We start from the raw sequence: 23,158 nt of genomic DNA, 5'->3' as shown, positions 1-23,158 counted from the left end.
ACATTTCTGTGATTCCAGGTAAAGCAACGATGGCTCACTTCATCCAGTGGGGGGGCACTTAATTTTAGGAAGAGTATCAAGATGATGGAGTGTCAAGGAAATTCACTGTGATATCAGGGTTAACAGACAATAGACAATTAAGGTCTTCTGGCAGGGCAAATTCATGATAACCTTTGACACGCTCAAACATGATAAAACTATTACCATTAATTAATTAGTTGTTAACCAACACTTTGCCATATCCACAGTAAGTTTGATTAGTATAGTGATGTGAGCAAAATCCTTAACATATTTTTAAAGGGAAGCTTCTAAATAATTGAAAACTCACTAAGAGGATGGAGAAAAGGAAGGGGACTAGATTTCTGCAGATAACTATGTAAGAGGGCTAATGCAAAAATGCTCTCTCGGACAAGGATTCCCAGCCCTTTTTATGCCCTGGAGCAATACCATTAAGCAAGGGCCTGTGGACTCCTGTTCCAGGGTGTTATCATAACTCACATCCTCATGCAGGGTTTTGACCCAAAATGGTGACAATTCCTTTCCTTTCACAGATGCTGTTCGACCATCTGAGCTCCCCAAGCAGATTGTTTATTGACCCTAACTTTTTTCTTATTTTACCTCATTTGTAAAGAAAAAGCATAGTCCCTATCGTTACAGAGTAAAACAGCCAAGATTTGGGAAACTCAAGTGGGGAATGGAATACCCAACAGATCGCAAATTCATATCCCAATGGGCCAGTGGTCCAAGATGCACCAATAAATTATTAACAGTATGATTTAGAAACTCCTAAGTAACAGAAGACCAAATCAAGTTGTGTAGCATGTCTCCTTTATTTTCACTTCACACAATATACATAATAGCATAATTTAAGTGTTATTTCTTTATAAATATCACTTCAATCAAACTTTCATGTATAAATGAATGCCTTAAATATTGTTTTCTAATAGGGTTAATAATTTAAAGTAGCACACCTTCTGGTTTCTCTGATCAGTAGTGATAACTTTGAAGGTACAAATAAGCTTTATGGTATTAAGAAAAAGGCGGCCAGATTACCAAATCATATTATGTTCTTGTTTATAAAGGTTTCAAGGTATCTCAGGATAAATCAGTAACTATAGTCTTCAATCAACACATTGTAGTATTCTTCCCTCAGCTTTCAATAAAAAAATACAGATGAGTGCTAAATTATAACACCACAGTAACCATGGATAATCATTTACTGCACAAAAGTAAACACTAGAGGTAGTTTTCCAAAAATAATTAAGTTCTCAGGACTATGCAATCCCCTGGAGTGCAAACTTCTGAAGCATAGGTAAATTGAAAAAAAATATTCTAATTGTAACCTGATTTTAGCAATGATACCAGCATAAATTTTTGTAATGCATCATCAACAAGAACAAATTATTTCTTTGGCTTTAAGGAGAAATATCATCAATATGGTTACATTTGTATAGATAGTTACACATTATCTGAGGAGAAGAGCTAACTACCTGATTAAAAGTAACTATAAAACTGCTTACTGCTGTATTTGGACAGACAGAAAATGCCTTAAATCCATCAAAGGATTGTGGTAAAAGACATTTCAGATCCTCTACAAAATAATTAACCCACTGTCGAATAAATCCACCATGACTGACTATAAGTATATTAGCCATTAGATCCACTGGACTACCAGAATTGTCATTATTTACATCAGAACTGTTGGTGTGCACACGGCACGGATTTTTTAGTGGAACATGCAAATCTCCTGAATAATCAGCAACTGCATCAAACTGATCTGGTGTACCATAACCTTTGTCTGTATTCTCCATAGGAAGCTGACATAAATAATTTAAAAACTCCTCTGCCCGAGCTTGAACCTGTAAAGCAATTAAGAGTCTTGTTATACAGTGTTGTATGTACAATATATTCCCATAATTGACTTGCACAACTTTCTCACCATCACAGCTGAACTGTATCGGATTGACTGTAAGAATGTAGCATCTGCATATGCGGCTGATTAAATATGCAGGAGGGCACTCTCTTTTGGCACGGGCTTTCGAATACGCATATTTTTCAACTAGGTGGGCCGAGTTCATAGCTCCCATACTGCAAGTTGCTCAGTGTGTACTGTGGCTAACAGAACTCAGTAAAAAGGTTTAATCCTACTCTGTTGTTCTTGCATACGTAACAGCAGCATCATCAAACCCAAGACCAAGACAAAACATAATAGTAATTGTGGTGATGGGGCACAGACTTCGAACATACGCAACAGCATACTACTGTTTAAGAATCCTTGGTTGTTAGCTTAAAATAGACTTCAGCCTAATTAATGTTTAGAGGCCAATATTAATTTAAATTTCAACAACACACCAGCAGTGTGGATATCCATTATTTAGTACATGGTTAGGACAATTACTTTATTTGTCAATTTAAGAAAATGGCATTTATATATTTCTATCAGATAATCTAATGGAAAAACGACATAATTGTAGACAATCTTCCATTTAGTGAACTCAGAATTAATATTCACTGGACAAACCACATATATTCTATTACTGGAATGCTCACTGTTTTATTAGAGACAACAATTTTGAACGTGAGTTGAAGAAGCTTGAAGAAAGCTGATGGCATTCTGTTATCCACAACAAAAAGAAAATCAAAAGTTTTATCCAGTCATTATTCAATTCTCATTGATCCAGTCCGACTAACAACCACAATCTAACCAGAACATTTTAAACCTACTTCAGCATGGCCAGGCAACCGCACAATCTTCTCGTGAACAAAGCACGAGGCATCATCTACAAAGTCATCCAAGAACTTTCAATGACCTGCAATTTTTCTGTGGGGTCCAAATTTGTTGCACACATTTTATAAAATCGAATTCCAGCCTAAAGCATATAGCCTTAAAAAAGATAGAACTTGAATTTGTAAATGATTTTCACAACTAAAGATTTCCCAAAGTCCTGTACACCCAAAGAACTTTGAGGGTATTATTTACAATATTGTAAGTAAATAAGGAAACCAATTTGCATATTGCAAGGTTTCATAAATACCATTGAGATAAAGACTGAATGATCTTTTTAAGTGTTGTTGATTGAGGAATAAAATAAAACTGTAAAAGCCTTGAAAAATCCCATCAATTTTTACACATCTACTTGCAAGGGTAGAGAGATCCTCAGACTTAAAAATGCCATTTCTTCAAGCTTCACCAACTGAAACAGGAAACCTCAGAAAGTTCAGTTCCAATCTGGATTGTGCACTTAATTTCAGAATTGAAACTGAGCCATGTCTTCTGATTCAAAGTTGAGAATCACTTCTCTACTAATCTGATGGAGGACGGATAAAAAAAAATGATCAATTATAGCTTAACTATTTAATAATAATAACATTCACTGTACAAATTCGTTGAAGTCTTTATCTGAATATAAATGAGACAAGCTAGCTCATATGTTTCTAGACAGAGTTGCGCCTTGCATTAGCAACTCTAAATGACTTACTTCATTTACAGTCTCAGCCCCTGGTGGGGTGAAAAAAGGACACTTCTCTCCTGCAGCCTTTGCCATTGCCCTGAGTTCACTCAGGGGCTTTCCTTCAGCAATCCCATACCTCTATTAACAAAAAAAGGGGTTATTATTTATTATTCTAACTTTGTATTCAAGACATTTAAAATTCCCTTATTTCACTTGTATACATAAACTCTTCATTTCTTTGACAACTTTTCCTCCTTGATTTGCACAAAAGGGAATACGAAACATGTTATTCTGCAACTTCCTCCCATCAATAGAGAAGTTGCTTGGCAATTCCTGCTTTGAGAGAAAATCAATGCTGTACCCCACAGTAGCTCAATTTTCCCCCCAAATTATAATGAGCTGAGCTGTTGTACAAGGAAAAAGATAAGAGTATTGTAGTCTAAAGTTGGGTCTACATGATCCACTTCATTTATTCCTCACCCCCGACACTCCTGATTTGAGATAATTATGTTCTTTATGCAAAAGAGAGTTTAACTAATAAATAAGCTTTCAAATACCCTGTGCTTTTCTACAGTGAAATCTGTAGATTCCGAGCAATTCCACACACCATCAGCTTGTTGTGATGTGGCCAAAAAAAACTGTTTTAATGGTAGATGAACAAAGGAATTACTTCCTTAACTACTGGAAATACCCGAAGCATTAAAACTGCCCATTAGCTGGAGACAGCTAGTGAGAAGCATCTATCCAAAATAGCCAGATCAAACTGGAAACATTATTTGTTTAATGCTCAAAGTAGTATTGAATATCGGCAAACATATGCAATGGATTTTAAGAAAATCATTAGCTCACCGAATAAGTACTTCAAAAATAATATGATTTAAAATAACTTATAAAATTCAATATACACTGTGCAAAGTTTGTACATCTTTCCATTGTGATGTTTTCCTACTTTGATCAATCATTGTCAAAAATATTGGCAGTTGTAATATAATACCATGCAACAGATGAATCATTTTATTGTGCATCAGCTGAAAGTCCCTTATTTCAACATTACCCTTATAATATCATTTCATGTGATTTAGATCCAATTGAAAGTCTTCTCCCTCCAAATCTAAATTAGTTTTAGAATTTTGCTCATGTCCCTTTAATTAACTAACTGCCTACAAGTGCAACACTGGTTTAGGGGAGATCAAACATCAAAAACTATTTTCGCAGCTTAGAGATATTACTGCAGATAAAATTATGCAAGAAAAATACATATGGAAACTTGAAATGTTCCAGTATATTATATACTCAATGTTAGCAATTATAAAATTAAAATCATACCATTAATTTTCTAAATATCAACTTAAGAGAAAGAAGCCTCTATAGGATTCCTTCCCACAAGTTTTAAAATCAAAGTGTGGATTGGAAACAGGGAGAACAGAATTGCAGAGAATAGACCTTAGACGAGGTTAGTTGATGCAAAGGACACTGAAAATGCAAAAGAGATCAGATTTAAGAAAAACATAGGTTTTCAAGAGCTTTGTAGAGATGAAGGAAGTTATAAAACACAGGAAATAGTACAGACATGGAGCGATATTAACTTAAAGATGAGAGTTGTAAATCAAAAATGCTGCTGAATAGGAAACTCAAGTAGGTTAGTGAGCATAGAGAAAGCAGGTGAATATTGTAGATGTTTGGCACTGACCAAGTTAACAGAAAGTGGAGGATATAGAATAGCCATGAAATTGCAAGTATCTAGGTGGAAAATTGCAAAACCCCAATAGCTTAAAAGATTACATGTTAGGATCAACTGAGACCAGCCTCATTTGATTCATTAGATATTATTCTGCAAAAACACAAACTCTCGTATGAAAAACATAAACCAATCTTATCGACTTTAAGGAAATCATCAGGAAAGTCGATGAAGGAAAAGTTTGTAGACATTGTCTACATGGCCATTGACAAAGTTCTGCATAAGAGTATGGTTTAGAAGAAGCATTTCCAACCTTCTTTACGGCCTAAACCCCTACCATGAACTGTGGGGTCCATGGACCCCAGGTTGAGAAACCCTGGTCTAGAAGGTTTAATCAATTAGCACTCAGGATGAAGTAATAAACTGGTTTCAACATTTGCTGTGCAAGATAAGCCAGAGAGTGGTAGTAGACGTTGCCTCTCCGAATGTAGGCCTGCGACTACGGATGTGCCACAGGAATTGATGCTGGGTCTATTGTCATTTGTCATCTATATTAATGATTTGGATGATAATGTGGTAAACTGGATCAGCAAATTTGTGGACGACACCAAGGCTGGGGGCATAGTGGAAAGCGAGGAAGGCTTTCAAAACTTTTAGTGGGTTCTGGACCAGTTGAAAAAAAGGACTGCAAAATGGCAGATGGAATTTAATGCAGACAAGTGAGAGGTGGTGCATTTTGGGAAGACAAACCAAGGAAGGACATAAACACTGAACTTTAGGTCCTTGAAGAGTGCAGAAGAACAAAGATCTAGGAATACATATCCATAATTTTTTTGAAAGTGGCATCACAAGTAAATAGGGTTGTAAAGAGTTTTTGGCACATTGGCCTTCATAAATCAGAGCATTGAGTACAGGATTAGGATGTTATATTGAAGTTATACAAGATGTTGATGAGGCAAAATTAGGAGTATTAAGTGCAATTCTGGTCACCTACCTACAGGAAAGATTAATAAGATTTTAACAGTATAGAGAAAATGCATGAAGGATATTACTTGAACTTGGGGACTTTAGTTATAGGGAAAGAATGAATAGGTCACAATTTTTATTCTCTAGAGCATAGAAGAATGAGGGGAGATTTGACAGAGATATAGAAAATTATGAGGGGTATAGAGAAGGTAAATACAGGCAGGTAAATATGTACAAAGGCTAGAACTAGCGGTCATAGTTTAAGGGTGATAGGTGAAATATTTAAGGGAAACGGGGAATTTCTTCACTTAGAGGGTGATGTGGGTGTGAAATGAGCTGCCAGCGGAAGTGGTGGATGTGGGTTCGATTGCAACATTTTAAGAGAAGTTTGGATAAGTACATGGGTGGGAGGGTTATGGTCCAGGTGCAGGTTGATGTGACTAGGCTATTAACAGTTTGGCACAGACTAGATGGGCTGAAGGGCCTGTTTCTGTGCTGTAGTGTTCTGTGAGTCTATTAAGTTACCTATTCTGTATTTACCTGTTTAACACCTCACACCTGGTTTTTGTTCCTCGGCATAAATCCTTTTTTGATTTTATGATTTAAGTCTCATCCAAGTAGTCAGCATGCATTCTTCTTAATTCCTATATACACGTACTGTATTATTTTATATTTGCCTAGATGAATCTGTCTCACTGACTTCATATTATAAGTCCTTATCATTCTCAAAGTTAATAGTTGTTAAGTCTTTGGTAGCCAAATATGACAGCCTTCTTGTACAGCAGGAGTGGAGGGATAGGACAACCTACAAAAAGCCCTGAAATCTGATTTTTGTGTCTTTAGGCCTTCCTACCAAGCACCCTTCCTTTTCAAACAGGTTCTGTGAACACTTTTCGTAAAGAAACTTCTCTAGAGATAGCTGCTCAAAAGGTTTTAGAATTCCACATATAAATGATTATGTTTCCCTCGTTATACATGTGCTAAGTGATGTTTCAAATTAAGACATCTCCTATACATTAGAGCCCATGTAACAAATTGCTTCCAAAAGTTTTTGATATTTACCATTTTAATTTCTTATCTGTCTGCCTTTGTACACTGTGCCTATGAAGCTCTAAAAATGCAAACAGGAGGCTCTCGACCCAAAACGTCGACTGTACTTCTTCCTATAGATGCTGCGTTCCACCAGCATTTTGTGTGTGTTACTCTAAAAATGGCACTTCATCCTTTGCTGTGCACTTAAAAGCTGGATTTCATTAACTTCAGACCATTACCACTGTTCCCATTTTCGACATTAGGTGGCGTTAATGTACCAGTGTTGCCATTAAACTTTGAGCAACTTTTATTCTATTCCTTGTCCAATCTCCATTTCTCTGTCTCTTATGCTATCACTCTTTTTGGCGTTTAATCACTTTTGTCCTGCACTTGTTACAGAAATTCGGGTCTCTACTTTCCTTGTCTTTCCCCTTCATTCTGCAATTATTTAAAAATGTTTAAATCCCCAACTATTTCAGTTCGGCCCCAACCTAAATGTTAACTCTGTTCTTCTCACTACAGATACTCCGTAGGCTGCTGGTACGCCCAGTTTTTATTTCATAATTTATTTTCCCCCTTTCCACAACACAATAGAGGTATTTTAATACCAAGTGATATAGTACTGTGCAAATGTCTTAGCCACATATACAGTTGCAAAAAAAAGTTTGTGAACCCATTTGTGAACTAGTTTTCTGCATTACTCACTCAAAAATGTGGTCTGATCTTCATCTAAGTCATAATAACAGACAAACACAATCTGCCTATACTAATACCACACAAACAATTGTACTTCTCATCACTGCTGAGTACAGCATATAAACAATCACAGTCTAGGTTCAAAAATGTAGGTTAAACACTAGGGTAATGCCTTCTACAAACGTTATTTGGAGTCAGGTGCTTCAATCAATGAGATGAAATTTGAGTAGTGGGTTGTAGAGGTGCCCTGCACTATAAAAAAAAAGACCTATGAAGTTACTGACAGTGCCTGCTCTTCTCAAGAAAGAACTGTTTTTATGCACCATGCCTCGATCAAAACAACTTTTAGAGGGCCTTAAGAGAAGAACTGTAGAGATGCATGAAGCTGGAAAAGGCTAAAGCATTTCTAAAGACCTGAATGTTCATCAGTCCACGGTAAGAGAAGCTGGCTCCAAATGGAGCGAATTCAGTACTGTTGATACTCTCCTTAGGAGTGGGTATCCTACAAAGATCACACCACAACAGAACGTGTAATGCCAAAGGAGGTGAGAAAGAACCCGAGGGTAACAGCAAAGGACTGCAGGAATCTCTAAAACTTGCTGAAGTCTCTGTTTATGTGCCCACTATAAGAAAAACTCAGAACAAGGATGGTGTTTACGGAAGGGCACCAGAGGAAACCACTGCTCTCCAAAACGAACATTGCCGCACATCTCAAATTTGAAAAAGACCACCCGAATATTCCACAACACTTCTGGGACAATGTTCTATGGACAGATGAGAGAAAAGTTGAACTTTCTGGCAGAAATGCACACCGCTATGTTTGGAGGAAAAAAGGGCACTGCACACCAACACCAAGACCTCATCTCAACTGTGAATGGTGAAAAGAGCATCATAGTTTGGGGCTGTTTTGCTGCCTCAGAGCCTGGACAGCTTGCAATCATGAGGGAACAATAAATTCAAAATTGTATCATGACATTTTACAGGAGTATATCAGGGTAACAGTCTGTTACCTGAAGCTTAATAGAAGTTGGATGATACAAGACAATGATCTGAAACATAAGAGTAAATCAACAGCAGAATATTTTAAAAAGAAGAAAATTTGTGTTTTGGAACGGCCAAGTCAGAGTTAGACCTTAACCCAATTGAAATGCTGTGCAAATCTGATCAGCAGCTACAGGAAATGTTTGATGGAGGTTATTGCTGCTCAAGAAGGCTCTATCAGTTATTAAGTACAAGAGTTCACATACTTTTTCCAGCCTGGACTGTGAATGATTAAACAATGTGTTCAATAAAGATATGAAAAGTACAATTGTTTGTGTGTTATTAGTTTAGGTAAATTGTGTTTGTCAATTATTGTGACTTAATGAAGATCAGATCACATTTTATGAATGATTCATGAAGAAAACCTAATTGCAAAGGGTTCATAAACTTTTTCTTGCAACTGTATATAGCTAGGGTGCCTAACCTTCTGCACAGTACTGCAGTACTTATGTATTGCACTGTACTGCTGCCGCAAAAAGAAACAAATTTCATGATACATGTGAATGATGATAAACCCGATTCTGATATAGGTCTCTATTGTGGACTGAGAGGGCGAAAGGACCAGGAAAGAGAAATCATGGTTGGGAAAAGGGGAAGAGAGAGTGAGGGAAGCAGGAACCATAACAGACAGTCTGTAATGATCAAAAGACCAATTGTCTGGAATTAAATGACCTTACTTGTTGTCTCAGTGCTGGTGTGTGTCTGCACCCACACCACCCCTGCCCCTGACATTCCTTCTCTGCCACCTGTCCCACACCCGTCCTGTAGCTCCCCACTCTCACCAGTCCCAACATTCTTTGCTCCAGTCAGATTTACAAATTCGCTCTCTGCACCACATTGACAAATAGGGTGTTGTGCAAATGTCTTACGAACCCTTGCTATATACAATATATATGCGCCACGACTTTTGCACAATACTGTACATGGCAGCATTTTTACAATTGATACAATATCAAGAAATTACATTGAAGAGAACTATAGATAAAGGTAAGTAAGAAACCTGCAGTGATGTGTCCTGACAAAATGAAACTTTCAATACCAGAACTCACAAAGCTTTAAAAACTCAATGTTTTTCTTCAAGTTCATCTATGATCCCTTCAAAATGCACCCTTGAATTCTTCTGGTACTTACTCTTTCTCGAAGCCTTGTATCACAGGTTATTTCAAGTTTAGATCCATAACTGTTCTTTAATATAATAGCAGATGCAGTCTGAAACACAGATTAAGCATTTTATAAGCACCAAATATGCAATGAATTAATATTGCAAATTGGTTTACGTTCAAAGATAAAACAAAACAGCTCTAAATTATTGGTCTGTTGGTACCTTCAAACGGGTTTTGGATACGGACCCACGAAAGAATAACTTGCAGGGCTTTGAGGAAGGGGCAGATAAATAGAACAAACAGGACTGCCCCTGGGAGCATCTGCACTGAGTTAACATTTTCTTTCTTTGCGGTAAAAAATTCTATGAGGACACAGTTGACAATAATGGGGCCACTATGCTGTCTGAAGTCAGTCTTGCAGAGATGACGTAGGATCGGGATGTTTTAGATTTTCAATAGATTTATCTAATTACCTCTGACTTCAATAATTATCCTGCCCTGTCAAGTTTCTACTCCATCCCACTTATATACATCTTGGGGGGGGGGGTCATGGTGCAGGGAATGGGAGGGTTTACTGGCTGGCACTTTTGTCAATGGCTGGTAGTCAAGTTTATGTACAAACCTTCCAAATTATGAAAGATCAACATGCATTTTCACTATGATAACATCATCATCATCATCATCATGTGCTGTGTCTTACTGATGTGGGCAATCATGGCCTTATCCATGACCATGATTGTTGTTGGCAATTTTTTCTTCTACAGAAGTGGTTTGTCATTGTCTTCTTCTGGGCAGTGTCTTTACAAGACCGATGACCCCAGCCGTTATTAATACTTTTCAGAGATTATCTACCTGCTGTGGTCACATAACCAGGACTTGTGATATGCACCAGCTGCTCATACAACCATCCACCATCTGGGATGGGGGCTAAGCAGGTGCTACACCTGATCCAAGGATGATCTGCAGGCTCGCGGAAAGAAGGAGCGCCTTACACCTCCTTTGGCGGACATATCCCCATTCTGCCACCTGCAACTATGATACCATGCATTCTATAGGATTAATAATTTTGATTTTATGTTTATAATTGCACAGTAATTCTTACAAAACATAGTGATGGTGCAGTAGATAATGGTTAGCACAACACTTTACAGTGTCAGCTATCCATTCCCACGGCTGTCTGTAAGGATATTGTACGTTCTCCATGTAACCGTGTGGGTTACCTCCAGGTGCTCTGCTTTCCTCCCACAGTCCAAGTTTGTATGTGTTAGGATTAGTAATCCGTGGGCATGCATGGCAACACTTGTGGGTTGCCCCCAGCACATCCCTGGATTGTGTTGGTTGTTTACACAAAAAACACATTTCACTGTATATTTCAATGTACTTGTGACAAATAAAGCTAATCTTTAAGATCTTTAAACTAACATAAAAATACTTCATAAACTACCAGAAATGTTAAAAACATAAAAATAAAAAAAAACACACATCTTCTTAATGAAGGTAAGTAACACGCTTCAAATTAATGGGATGTGCTGCTTATTCTAGCTAAAAGATCAAATGCTAATTGCATCCACGCCTTCAACTAGGTATGTCAGTGTGCTGGCAATGGATTTAAGAGCAACTCCAGAGGTCCTGGCACCTCATCACCAGCTTGTCAAAGCCCAATAAAAGATAAGCAGATCCACTAGATAACATCACCACAAGTTCCATAGCGAACTTCCAGCCAGAAGCAAGTATATTTTAGTGTAATTTGAGTCTCCAGCAAATGGAGAATTACATCAGCATCTGAAACAAGCAAGGCAATTTCATGTCATTAAATCTTGGAAAAGATCGTACAGTAAAACTTTAACTCGTCCTTTACTCATTTCAGATGCTGAAAGGCCCATGTGCATTAACAGCAATTTTAACTTTTAACATTTCAACATTCCTTAATTAACAAGATACCTAGAACAGCAAATTTTCTGCCATAAATTTAGACACATGATTACTAAACACAACTGAAACAAAATTTTCACTAAGCAAAACCAGTAAAATAAAAATTGAACCCACCTGCTTAGCACGTTGTAAATCACTTGAGAACACATGAGTGAATTTGATGTTGCTGAGAAACTTGCCTGCAGCCTCAGCCTGCTTGAAGCCAACCTGGGACAGTGGTTCATCCACTCCTTGTCCTGATAAAGGATGTACAGATGGAAAAACATTAATTTTTGTTGATGTTATTTATGATGCATATCTCTAAAGTATTCTGAATTATAACAGACAATAAAATAAATGTTTGGTCAAGCTAGCACATTCTTTTTGTTATAGACAAACTGTTTAATCCCCATCTCAGGAGAAACCTATTATTCCCCACTTAGAAAAAAATGTATTAAGCCTCTTCTTGTAAAAATCCAACATGAGTTTTGGAAATCTTAATATTTTTAATTAGAATAAAGGAAGATGTTTTGGTTACTGGATGCCAATGACGTCAGTTCAAGACAAAGGTGGAATTTATCTTCTAAGCAGTGTTTAAGGCCCAGCTACTTCCAAATGCTTCACTGATAAACTCCATAAGGTCATAAGTTGAGATATTTTTGATACTTATTCAGCTTTCAATTCCATTTATATTTCCTCAGAAAGTGAAGAGATCTATGCCAAATACCACAACTTCCACATTTCATTCTTTCCTTACAACACAGCATGAGACCATATAGCCAATCAAGTTCACATTGGCTTGTACAGAGTCATCCCATCCTCCAATTCTTTGTGCAATTATTCTCCTGACATTCCCATCGATTTCCCCCAGATGCTATACACACCCACATCAGGGGCAATGTACAGTAATCAACTAATGTACTGACAATATGAAAGAGAATCTAACTATAATGCTTTTACTTATGCCATGATGACCATCACTGTATACACCACGGCCAACTATAGTGACAATTCCACCATTGCAACCACAAAATCAAACTGGACCCCTAACATAACAGTTGCAAGAAAAAGTTTGCAAACCCTTTGCAATTATCTGGTTTTCTGAATTACTCATAAAATGCAGTCTGATCGTCATCTAAGTCACAATAATAGACAATCACAATCTGCCTAAACTAATACACAAACAATTGTACTTTTCATGTCTTTATTGAACACATTGTTTAATCATTCAGTCCAGGCTGGAAAAAGTATGTGAACCCTTGTATTTAATAACTAATAGAAACTTTTGCAGCAATAACCTCCACCAAACGTTTCCTGTAGCTGCTGATCAGACTTGCATGACTGTGAGGAGGAATTTTAGACCATTCCTCCATACAAAACAGTTTCAGTTCATCAATACTTCTGGGATACCTTGCATGAACAGCCCTTTTCAGGTCATACCACAGCACCTCAATTGGGTTTAGGTCCGGACTCCCGACTTGGCCATTCCAAAATACGAATGTTCTTTTTAAACCATTCTGTTGTTGATTTACTCTTGTGTTTCAGATCATTGTCTTGTTGCATCATCCAACTTCTACTAAACTTCATTCAAGCAATGGACTACTTTCCTGACATTCTCCCGTAAAATGTCTCGATTCATTGTTCCCTCACTGATGGCAAACTGTCCAGGCCATGAGGCCCCAAAGCAGTCCCAAACCATGATGCTCCTTGCACCATGCTTCACACGTTTGGTGTTTTGGTGTTGTTGTGCAGTGCCCTTTTTCCTCCAAGCACAGTGGTGTGCATTTCTGCCAGAAGTTTAACTTTTGTGTCATCTGTCCACTGAACATTGTCCCAGAAGTATTGTGGAGCATTCAGGTGGTCTTTTGCAAACTTGAGATGTGCAGCAATGTTTGTTTTGGAAAGCAGTGGTGTCCTTCCATGAACACCATTCTTGTTCTAGGTTTTTCTTATAGTAGACACATGAAAAAAGATTTTAGCAAATTTTAGAGATTCCTACAGGTCTTTTTGAACCTTTGGGTTCTTTTTCACCTCCTTTAGCATTGTACATTGTGCTGTTGGTGTGATCTTTGCAGGTTGCCCATTCCTAAGGAGAGTAGCAACTATACGGAATTTTCTCCATTTGTAGACAATTTCTCTGACTGTGGACTGATCAACACTCAGGTCTTTAGAAATGCATTTGTAGCCTTTTCCAGCTTCATACATCTCTACAATTCTTCCTTCCAGGCCCTGTGAAAGTTGTTTTGATTGAGGAATGGTGCATACAAACAGATCTTTCTTGAGAAGAGCAGGCTTCTTTTTTTAAAAAAAATAGGGAAGAGCATTTATACCCTACACTTCCAATCTCATCTCATTGATTGGAACACCTGACTCCAAATAGTTTTTGTAGAAGGCATTACCCTAGAGGTTCACATACTTTTTTGAAACTAGACTGTGATTGTTTAAATGGTGTACCCAGTAATGGCAAGAAATATAATTGTTTGTGTGTTATTAGTTTAAGTACGAGGGGTGATTGATAAGTTCGTGGCCTAAGGTAGGAGTCAATTTTAGAAATAGGGTAGGAGATGAGTTATACAGCTCTTGTTACATGCACATGCAGTTCAGCTCTTTGAGTGATTATGCAGAAAGTCTGAAGTTAGTAACTCATCTCCTTCTACCTTAGGCCACAAACTTATCAATCACCCCTGCTGTGGGCACTTTCTGGAGGCCCAAGATCCGTATGCTCCACGACCACTGGACTAAATGTATAAATGCAGGAGGGGATTATGTTGAAAAATAAATGTGCTAGGTTTTCTAAAATGGACTCCCTCTACCTTAGGCCACAAACTTATCAATCACCCCTCGCAGATTGTGTTTGTCTATTATTGCGACTTAGATGAAGATTAGACCACATTTTATGAGTAATTAATGCAGAAATCCAGGTATTTGCAAAGGTCCCATAAACTTTTTTTCTTGCAACTGGAGATATTATGCCTTTAAAAGCAGAACAAAGGTGGGGCATTCTGCAGAAAAAAAGTTCAATTAAACACAACAAATTGGACAAGTTTCCCACTTGACTCGTGCCCCATCTGTCACCAGAACTCCACTGTTGGAACAAGTACTGTCTACAAGATATACCGCAGCACTCACGAAAGCACTGCTCTCTCCAGATTTAACAGACGAATAAGGCGACACTGAGTAACAGCAAGCCTCCCAAATCACAGGCGATCCCCCACTGAAAAACGTATTGCTATCCCTTTGCTGGCACAGCATCGAACTGCAGCCATTCCCCAACAGATTCACTTGGAGAGTTCACATGAATGACAAGGACTCAACCGACTGGCTTATCACTGCTGTTGAGAATAGTGAGGGATAGTCAATAAATGCTGGCTTTGCTGACAATGTCTACAAACCATGAATAAATAAATAGAAATGTTAGCAAGTAAATAGGTGAGCATAACACAATTTAAAAACTGATAAAGTTATAATGAACAGCAACAGTGATTTTGTGTGTGTTCCTCTCGATTACCAACATTTTCTGTTAGCTTTTTTGCTGACAATCTCATGTAAGACCACAAGAATGAAGAACTATTCACAATGTTTTTAGTTGGTAGAAGATTACGTGGTAACTTCTGATATCAGCAGTTTAGCAATTTGCTTGGGTGGAGTTGAAAGTACACTACTCTGTAGACAACACACATCAAAGTTGCTGGTGAACGCAGCAGGCCAGGCAGCATCTCTAGGAAGAGGTGCAGTCGTTTCAGGCTGAGACCCTTCGTCAGGACTAAATGAAGGAAGAGCTAGTGAGAGATTTGAAAGTGGGAGGGGGAGGGGGAGATAAAAGTTGAAGAGCCGAAGAAATTACAGATGGGGAGCAGTGAGAGATGGTTTCACTGAACTCCCGAAGAGAAGATTTAAACTTCTTCAGTGTAGGCATCACGGAAGAGGCTTCGCAGTAGTGAATTTAAAAACGTAAACAGGAGGAATTCTGCACTACTCTATAGTCGTGGTGTTGCTTGACCCAGCTGTCTGAAACACTCCTCTATACCACAGCTTTATACTTTAATTAAGGAAGAGAATTCTTTTGACTGAGTGCCAAATTTGTGCATTAAGGGTTTTTAGGTTCATTAGTCAAATAGCATGGAACTCTAGATACTATTACAAATTTTAAAAGCCAATTGGACAAGTTCTTGGATAAGAAAGGTGTAAAGGGATTTGGCCTAATTCAGACAAATGGATTAGTAGAGACAGTATCAAGAGTGACATGGGCTGAAAGAGCTGTATATTTCTATGATTCTATGAAGAAGGTGGTTGTGGGAAAGAGGTATGGACATGGTGATGGGAAGGGAACTCCATGCAATTTCCAATATTCTTAAAACATTCTCCTACCTGCATTCAGGCAGAACCTAAAGAGCAGGGCTCCAGAAATTAGGACAATAAAGAGGTGGTCGCCGGAGGCAAAGGAGCGGCTACAAGATTACTATGAGTCGGAGGACTGGGCTGTGTTCACGGTCTCATCTCTGAATCTGAATGTATGTACCAGGGCTGTCACAGACTTTAAACAGTTATAGACAAGTATGTCCCACAAAATTATTCAGAGTGTTCCCTAACTATAAGCCCTGGATGAACCATGAAATTTGCAATCTGCTGAGGGCCAGGCCAGCGGCACTCAAGTCTGGAGACCACGAAACTTACAAGAGGCCCAGGTACGTTCTCTGGAAAGCCACCTTACAGTCGGAGTGGCCATTCCAGACTAAACCTGAATCAATGAAGGATGCTCAACAGTTGAGGCAGGCCTTGAATGCTATCCTCTCTTATAAAATAAAATCAAGCAACATAGGCGATAACAGGGCTTTGATTCCAGATGAGCTCAATCTCTTCTGTGCTCGCTTTGACTGTTAAATGGAGAAACCATCATGAACTCCCACAACCCCCAATGATCCTGTGATTTCAGTCTCCGAGGCCAATGTGTGAGCAGCCTGCAAGGGGGAACCCACAAAAAACATCCTGCCCAGACAGGGTACCTGGCCTAGTGCTAAAGATTTGCGCTGATCAACTGACTGGAGTGTTATGGAGATCATTAACCTCTCACATCGGCAGTCTGAGATTCAAGCAGACTTCGCTCACATCAGTGCCTTAAGAATGTAGTAATCTGCCTTAATTATTTCCATTCACAGTGATGAAATGTTTTGAGAGACTGGTGATGAAATGTATCAACTCCTGAATGAGAAGCTACTTGGATCCACTCCAATTTACCTATTGGAGCAACAGGTCTACAGCAGATGCCATCTCACTGGCTCTTCACTCAACCCTGGAACACCTGGACAGCAAAGATGCAGACATAATAATACTCTTTATTGACTACAACTCGGCATTCAATACCATCGTCCCCTCAAAACTAATCCACAAGTTTCAAGCCCTTAACCTCGATACCTGCTTATGCAATTGGATTCTCAATTTCCTCACCTGCAGACCCTAGTCAGTTCAGATTGGCAACAGCTACTCCTTAATCTCTATCAGCATTTGTACACAAGGCAATGTACTTAGCCCCCCACTCTACTCACTTTACAGTGCTTGGCTAAGCACAGCTCCAATGCCATATTCAAGATTGCTGACAACACCACTGTTGTAGGCCGAATCAAAGGCAATGATGAATCAGCATATAGGAAGGAGACTGAAAATCTGGCTGAGTGGTGCCACAACAACCTCTTACTCACTGTCAACAAGACCAAGGAGCTGATTATTGACATCAGGAGGAAACCAGAAGTCCCTGAGCCAGTCTTCATCGGAGGATCAGAAGTAAAGAGGGTCAGCAACTGAAAACTCCTCTGTGTTATCATTTTGGAGGACCTGTCCTGGGCCTACCATGCAAGTGCAATTACAAAGAGAGCAGGGCAGCGCCTCTACTTCCTTAGGAGTTTGAGGAAATTCAGCCTAACAAACTCCTAGAGATGTGTAGTGGAGTGTATATTTTCAGGCTGCATCATAACCAGATATGGAGCACCAATGCCCTTGAATGGAATGTCCTACAAAAAGTAGTGGATATGCCCCAGTCCATCACAGCTAAAGCCCTCCCCACCATTGTGCACATCTACACCAAGAGTTGTTGCAGGAAAGCAGCATCCATCATCAAGGACCCCACCACCAAGCACATGCTCTCTTCTTGCTACTACCTTGAGGAAGGAGGTACAGGAGTCACCAGGTTCAGGAACACTTATTACCCCTCAACCAACAGGCTCTTGAACCAAAGGGGTTAACTTCACTCAAATTCACTTGCTCCATCATTGAAATGTTCCCACAACCTATGGACTCACTTTCAAGGACTCTTCATCTCATGTTCTCGATATTTATAGCCTACTTTCTATTATTATTATTTCTTTGTTTTTGTATTTGCAGTTTGTCGTCTTTTGCACACTGGCTAAATACCCAAGTTGGTCTAGTCTTTCAGTGATTCTGTTATGGATTTATTGAGCATGCCCACAGGAAAATGAAAATGAATGTATATGGTGACATATATGTACTTCGATAATAAGTTTATTTTGAACACATGCCCTTACAGACTTCAGGAATTTTCTAATCCAGGACTGAAGGTAAACACCATATTGCAGTTGATGGATTAAATGGTGCCAATTCTCCTCTGTAGGATTTTGTTAAATGGCTCCCAAACTAACTGCAAATGTACTTATTGGAGGCTGGAGGCCAGGAGACAATCTGTCCTGGAGATAAGGGGTTTGTTTTGTTGCTGCTGTTCTGTGAACATGATGGGTATGTGACATTTGCGCCGGGATGTGTGGCAACATTTGCCTCCAGTGCACCATCAGTTTTGTGTTGGCTGTTAATGTAAATAACACATTTCACTGTATGTTTTGATGTACATGTAAATGACTCTGAATAAGTAATAAACTTAAAAACAGACTATGTAGCCCATCACATTAAAGGCATCTGTGATGCATGCATTAACCCTTTAAGTACAAAATATTAAAACTATTACTGTGCAATGGAGGAGCAGACTGGGATGAACTAACGGAATAGGTTTTCACCAACGCCAAGCTGAGAAGGTAAGCAGAAGGACAAACAAATCAAGAGGCAGAAGCTTGAGATTAAATATGCAATATTTCTTAATGTTAGGGCTCACCTTGAAGGAGTTTTGCTTTATTGTATCTTGTTTCACCACTAAAATAGAACATTTGTATCAATAATATTAGTAAAAAGTAAAATTTCACACTACTCAATTGAAGTGTTTCAAATATCTACCGACAAATGTATCTCTAAACCAGGGGGCTCCCAATTTGGGGACCACAGATCCCTTGATTAATGGTATTTTTCCATGGCATAAAAATGCTTGGGAACCCCTGAACTAAACAAATGGTATTACTACTGTAAGAGCACAGGAACAATAACAGAAGAACTGCAGTTCATGCAGATTTGTTAGAGTGGTACATGTTTCAGCAGCTTACGTAACACTATTACGGTAAAATATCAACAGAAATAACAGGAGGAGGAAATATACTCTAGTAACCCTAAATCAGTAGTCATTGTTCTCAGACACACTCTCATTCTCGGCACTATGATATATTCTTATTTTATTCATTTTTATTTACAGACACAGCGCGGAATAAGCCTTTCTGGCTCTTCGAGCCGCACCGCCAGGCAACTCCCGACTGAATGCCAGCCTAATCACAGGATAATTTACAATGACCAATTAACCTATTAACCAGCATGCCTTTGGACTGTGGGAGGAAACCGGAGAAAATCCAGACATTCACAAGGAGGACGTAGTCTCCTTACAGATGATGTTGGAATTGAACTCCAGAGTGAGCATCAAGCCATTGTCTCCATGGCAGTCATGGCTCCCATTTCCTCAAGAGACCTCCTTCCAGCAGCTTCTACTCTTATAACACTCCAGCTCTGCACAAACCCTTTCTATCCTCTTCTCAAGATCCACAAGCCAATCGAATTCATTGTTTCAGCCTATTCTTGCCCAAGTTAAATAATTTCTCTCTATTTTCACTTCATCCTTTATTCCCTGATCCTTTCCTTTTCCTAATGCTTCCTGTAACTTGGACATTTTCTAATTCCCCTATCCCATCTGTCTGAACTTTACAATCAATGGTATAATAAAGCCACACCACACCAAGCTGGTCTAAAGGTCTTTCACCTTTTCCTTGAAGGAAGACTCAAGCAGTTCTGCTCCATCAACCCACTTACTCCCCTGCCTACAATTTGTTAGTTATAGAAAGATAAGCTCAGAAATTAGCCTTTTGGTCCACGAACTCCAAACAGATTATCAACTGCCCACTTACACTGATCAACTGTGGGAAGAAACTGGAGCACCTGGGGGAAACCCATGCAATCACAGGGTGAACACACAAACTGGTTGGTGATAACATCTCCTCCTCACTGACGATGAACACTGGCACACCTCGGGGTGTGTGCTTAGCCCACTGCTCTATTTCATCTATACCCATGACTATGTGGCTAGGTTAGCTCATATACCAATTATAAATTTGCCGATAACCCAACCATTGTTGGCAGAATTTCAGATGGTGACAAAAAGGCATACAGGAGCGAGGTATACCAGTTAGTTGAGTGGTGTCGTAGCAATAACCTTGCACTCAACATCAGCAAGACCAAAGAGCTGATTGTGGACTTCAGGAAGGGTAAGATGTGGGAACATGAATCAATCCTCATAGAGGGATCAGAAGTGGAGAAAATGAGGAATTTCAAATCCAGAATGTCAAGATCTCTTGAGGATCTAACCTGGCCCCAACATATTGATGAAACTATGAAGGCGGCAAAACAGCAGCTATATTTCATTAAGAGTTTGAAGAGATTTGGTTTGTCAACTAAAGCACTCAAAAACTTCTAAAGGTGTAAAGAGCATTCCAACAGGCAGTATCTCACTGGTATGGGGGAGGCAGAGGGCAACACAGCACAGACAGAAAGAAACTACATAAAGTTATAAAATTAGTCAACTCCAGCTTGGGTACCAGCCTCCACAGTATCCAAGGCATGTTCAAAAAGCAGTGCTTTAGAAGCCAATATCCATGATTAAGGACCCCCATCACCCAGGGCATGCCCTCTTCTCATTGTCACTGTCATGAAGGTGGTACAGAAGCCTGAAGGCATACACTCAAGTGATTCAGGAAGTTTCTTCCCCTCTGCCATCCGATTCCTAAATGGACATTCAACCCATGAACACTACACTTTAAAAAAAAATCTACTATTTCTGTTTTGCACTATTTTTACTCTATTCAATATACATATATACTTTAATTGGCTTACTTGGTTATTTATTTTTTTCTTTATATATTATCATGCATTGCATTGATAAGTTAACAAATTTCACCACCCATACTGGTGATAATAAACCTGATTCTGAACTCCACAACAGCACCTGATGTTAGGTTTGGACTCTGACCTCTACTAGCACAGTTAGGCAATGACTCGACCAGCTGCATCTTCTTAGACTGAACTTTCTCCTTGAACTCTACCTACTTTCTAATGGTCAAGGGTGTAATTAATGCAACTTGCATAGATCCCAAATACCCGTCTCTGCCTCCTCCCCCGACTCTTTCTCCAGCTCATCAAAACCTGTATTGCTGCTACTCCTTCCACTCAGAACTCTGCCGATTTCTACCCTGCTCTTACCTTGATCCCCGAAAGGCCCATCTCATAGTCCCCTACCCTTTCTGGCTTCATCTCAGGGGGTACATCCATTTCAAACCTACAGCTATCTCAGCCTCTCTCCCTCTGCTTCCTGTAAGGACACCATTTCATTCTACCTGTTCCTCCATTTCACTCGTATTTGCTCCGATGATGAGAATTTCCACTGGGCCTGGCTCCAGTATTGGCGCGCACACAAAGGAAATGCAGTCTACCCAAATGATCAAAAGCCTATATCCACCCGTGCGATATTTAATCTTGTTTGCTAATACGATCTTCCTCGATCGTAAGGACAAACCTCACGGCACGATTAACGGCCGTGAAATTTGGATGAAGCCTGAATAACAAGTTCTGTCCGGTGACATCATGGAGACCCGAGCTGCTGTCTGTTAAGAAGCCTTCGGTGCCCAGAGCCGGAGGAGAACTCGGTCGGGAGGGAGTCACCACTGAGAGGAGGGCGGCTGATCCAACTCGCCGGGCCGACGACCTGCTCCAGACCGCAGGAGAGTTGCGGCAAAGCCGCACAGACATTCCGAGATCCGGCATCAGCTTCCGCAGCCGCCTTGGTGATCCCGAGGCCAGGCGCACCACCCAGCCCCCGCTACTTACTGACGGACCAAGGTAACGCCGAACTTCTTCATGATACCACCGGCGCATGTCCCGGGATCTCTTCTCCCTGGTCAGCTGCTGCACGTCCCGGCAAAGCACCTCCCAATAAGACACACCGCCCAGAGGCCGAGCCGACACCAATCAGAGCAAGGAGCTTCCAAGAACTGCGTGATTCGAGTCTGCCCTGCCCATGGCAGATACCTGCCCTTCCCCATTTCTCTTGGCCAATCGCACGGTTCTACTTAATACAGTCAATACCTGCCCACCTACATTAACATTGTTCGATTCAATGCACCCCTTGTCCATTCACACTGTTCTATTTAATGCAGTCTGTATCTGCCTCTGCCGTTCTATTCAATTTAACCTGTAAATGTTAAAGCTATTCATCCTTTTCCATTTCTTTGCATTCTGCACTTGCGTTCATATAGTCATACGACCATTCAGTGGAGTCCGTCCCTGTCCCGTTCTTGGCCATTCTTACACGTCCATCTAGTGTGAACTGACAAGGGAAAGATACAGGATGGACTGAATGCAACAACATGAACGTAGAAGGCCAGGTACAAATTGTCTATTTAATGGAGTCTTTTTTTTAAATTATGAATGAAATTTATTTTGATATATAAAATACCTTGACCCCATAGCTGCCCTTGACTGTTCACACAGTTTCAATCCATGCAGCCTGACGACCCTTTGTTAGAAATTGCAGGGTCCGCTCAGGCGCACCCGAAGCGGTGAAGACAGGCTGCCCTGGAGGAGTGTTGGGCCAAAGGGCTGTGTACGATGAACCAGCAATGAGCAGAGCAAAGGGACAACTAATCAAGAAATGTGTAAGTGTTGACATTTTGGAGTGAAGATGCAGCATCAGAACTAAGAGTGGAGAGGGAAGACAGCCAGGATAAAGAGCAGAGGTGGAATGTGGACGATGATGAGAAGGGGCCATGGCCAGATAGGGAGGAGAGGGTTGGAGTTGGGAGACAGAGGCAGGTGAGAGGTAACTGGAAGCAGACATGGGAAAAATAAATATA

At 39.8% G+C, this 23,158-nt stretch overlaps 1 protein-coding gene across 1 annotated transcript; it reads right to left on the bottom strand.

Moving 5' to 3' along the window:
- Positions 1 to 811: 811 nt before the first annotated feature.
- Positions 812 to 22,296, bottom strand: LOC134359390 (fructose-2,6-bisphosphatase TIGAR-like). The gene is made up of 6 exons (XM_063072565.1): positions 22,134 to 22,296; positions 18,994 to 19,031; positions 12,015 to 12,136; positions 9,997 to 10,074; positions 3,480 to 3,590; positions 812 to 1,859 (listed from the first exon to the last, which is right to left on the bottom strand). The coding sequence occupies exons 1-6, from the start codon at positions 22,163 to 22,165 to the stop codon at positions 1,416 to 1,418; spliced, it is 825 nt and encodes a 274-aa protein (XP_062928635.1). The 5' UTR covers positions 22,166 to 22,296; the 3' UTR covers positions 812 to 1,415.
- Positions 22,297 to 23,158: the final 862 nt, after the last annotated feature.

The sequence above is a fragment of the Mobula hypostoma genome, chromosome 20 (genome assembly GCF_963921235.1).
Source record: "Mobula hypostoma chromosome 20, sMobHyp1.1, whole genome shotgun sequence".
NCBI lineage: Eukaryota > Metazoa > Chordata > Chondrichthyes > Myliobatiformes > Myliobatidae > Mobula > Mobula hypostoma.
Note: the sequence above shows the minus strand (reverse complement) of the source record. Positions and strands in the feature narration are given on the sequence as shown.